This window comes from Cyprinodon variegatus, unplaced genomic scaffold, assembly GCF_000732505.1.
Source record: "Cyprinodon variegatus isolate N-32 unplaced genomic scaffold, C_variegatus-1.0 Scaffold1057, whole genome shotgun sequence".
NCBI lineage: Eukaryota > Metazoa > Chordata > Actinopteri > Cyprinodontiformes > Cyprinodontidae > Cyprinodon > Cyprinodon variegatus.
The window spans coordinates 185466-187948 of NW_015151510.1; the positions used below are offsets into that span (position 1 = coordinate 185466).

At 38.9% G+C, this 2483-nt stretch overlaps 1 protein-coding gene across 1 annotated transcript in view; it reads left to right on the forward strand.

Moving 5' to 3' along the window:
* Nucleotides 1–2483, forward strand: part of LOC107101139 (alpha-2-macroglobulin-P-like) — a 64570-nt gene that overhangs the window by 37081 nt on the left and 25006 nt on the right. Inside the window, exon 18 of the mRNA XM_015399928.1 lies at nucleotides 518–674. Coding sequence (XP_015255414.1) covers nucleotides 518–674 — 157 coding nt within the window. The remainder of the gene's footprint in view (nucleotides 1–517; nucleotides 675–2483) is intronic.

Genomic DNA, 2483 nt, shown 5'->3' on the forward strand with positions numbered 1-2483 from the left:
TGTGAAAGTGCACTTGTGCATGAAAAGTTTATCCAAAGGAAAAATGCTCAATAGTGGTTGTGAAGAGCCAAAGATTGCCCCCCACCCAACCCCCAGAGCTCCGAGGCGAGCGCCAGGGGACCCAAAGCCCTAGATGCCCAAAGGGACTCTAAGAGCTCCATGGGTTTTTACTATAATTCGGACAAGCTCGGCGGGCCGGATTAAAAAGCCCGTGGGGCGTAGTTTGCCCGTGTCTGATCTAGCCACTCAAAGCAGAAATACATGTCCAGACTAGCACAGTCAGGTCGGCTTGCCACATTTAAAATAACTTCATCCTGTCAGCCGTTTACATGCAAGCTGATTGGATGGTCGATACGCATTAAAACAACCATTACACTTTCTGATCCTGCTGAATCCAACCAAAATCTTCTGGCTTGCATGTTTAAATGACACGTTTTTAGTTCAGTCAGCTGTTTATTTTTATTACTTATCTAAACGTAGCTACTATCTTTTTTCTGTTGTTCTCGTTGTTCTGCAGGCTGACAGCTTTTGTTCTGAGATCTTTCTCCAAAGCTCAGTCTTTCGTCTACATCGACCCAGAAAAACTAGAGCAATCAAGGACTTGGCTGATCAAAAAGCAACGTAGAAACGGCTGCTTTGAGAAGTCAGGAAAGCTCTTCAACAACAGAATGAAGGTAAGTTCAGATAGGATACAGTTTTTGGCAGTCTATAAAAAAACTATAGGGAATAAATTCACAACTTCTCTTAAAAAAGGTAAACATCTTTCAGACAATAAGTGTTAAAAACACCTTTCGGAATGTAACTAAAATTTCCAAGCAAAACATTTATGAATTTAAAAGAACTAATAAACTATAAACAAATTAAAAAAAATTTAAATAACATTTCCACTGAAAAAAAATGAAATTTTTTGTTTAAGTAAATAAAATCCACATATTTTTGCAGTGGGATTTTTTTTTTGAAGGATTATAGCTTATTATTCATAAAAACCCAAAATGAAGTACCTTAGAACATTAAAGATATATATAGATCAATAGAAGAAGGATGTTTAAAACAGAAATGTCAGAGCTCTAAAAAGTTTGTTTTAGTCTACCTCCTTTATAAATTACAGCATCGGTGCAGCTCAGCATGAAGGTGATCAGCCTGTGGCTCTGCTGGGTTGAAATGGAAGTCTTGCTTCGATAGCAGCAACTTCTGGTTTCTCCCATCTTGGTTTTAACAATAGCTTCTATATTCTCGGTGGTGTTCAGTTACACTGAGATCAAAGGACCGTCAAGTTTAGTGGATTTTGTTGTGGACGCAAATGTAATAGAATAATAGAAGAGGCAGAGATTATTACTTGAGACGTTAGGGAAGACTAAACCCAAAGAAAGACAGGCATCCAGCAATGAGTAACTGAACAGGAGGTGTATATATGGGAGAAAGAAACAATGGCAGGAGTGATTAGCTAATAGGGAGCAGATGTAGACAGAAGTAACTAGAAGGAGCAAAGTGAAAGGAAAGGACACAAGGGGGCAGCAAAGTAAAGCCAGGGGAAACGACAGGATCTGAAAGTAACTAGAAAAGAAATTAAATAAGGCTAAAGGGGAATAAAACAAATAACTACCTAATAAGGAATGACCAAGGGAAAAACTAGAGGATAAGAGAAGGAACTGGAGATAACTGAAGCAGTGGAAAATCTAACATAAAGTTAGAGAAAGAATAACTATAACGAAAATTAGACCAAGGAATAAATAACACCAAAAATGTTGAAGAAAAGTAAAAACTTAAAGATAAACAAAAGTTCCGAAACGTACGATCCTAACAGGGAGCAGTTTTTGGGAGCTGTGAGCCAAGCAGAAGGAAGGGAAAAGGGGCTCAAATATATAAATAAATGCATTTCTGCAAATGCACTGGAGCCCAGTGGACCAAAACCAGCAGGTATCATGAAACCCCAGATCCTCCCAGACTTTAGAAACTTAATACTAGACATCTGGAAACTTTCTGTTCCCGTACTTCCTGGTCTCCTTAGCCCAGGGTGTAGGAGCCATCTATGTTTAGAAGCTCTTGAGGTTCTCACCAGCCTCAGTTCCCCTTTTGTCCATCGCCTCGGCTTGCTCTTAATGTCCTCCTGTTTTCAGGGAACCTTCTTCGCTCACGTTTTCCCCTTATTCTTTGCTTTTTTAAATAAATACTTTCAATACGGCGCTGTTGAAAAACCAGCTTTTGAGGCTTAGCTTTCTACGAGGTCAGAGGTCAGCAACCCAAACTGTTCAAAGAGCCATATTGAACCCAAAAAAAATCTTAACTCCCTCTGGAGCCACAAAAATGTAAAAGTCTTTCATAAGCCTCTTATGGCAACACAGGCTCTATGTGTAAGAGGACTACCTGGGCTTAAATATATAATAAGCATCCATGATTAAATGTTTATCCTGGAGCAAATGTCACATCATGTGATTACTCTGCTGTGTCACATTTGTGCTCAGATTATAAATTCCATTACAATA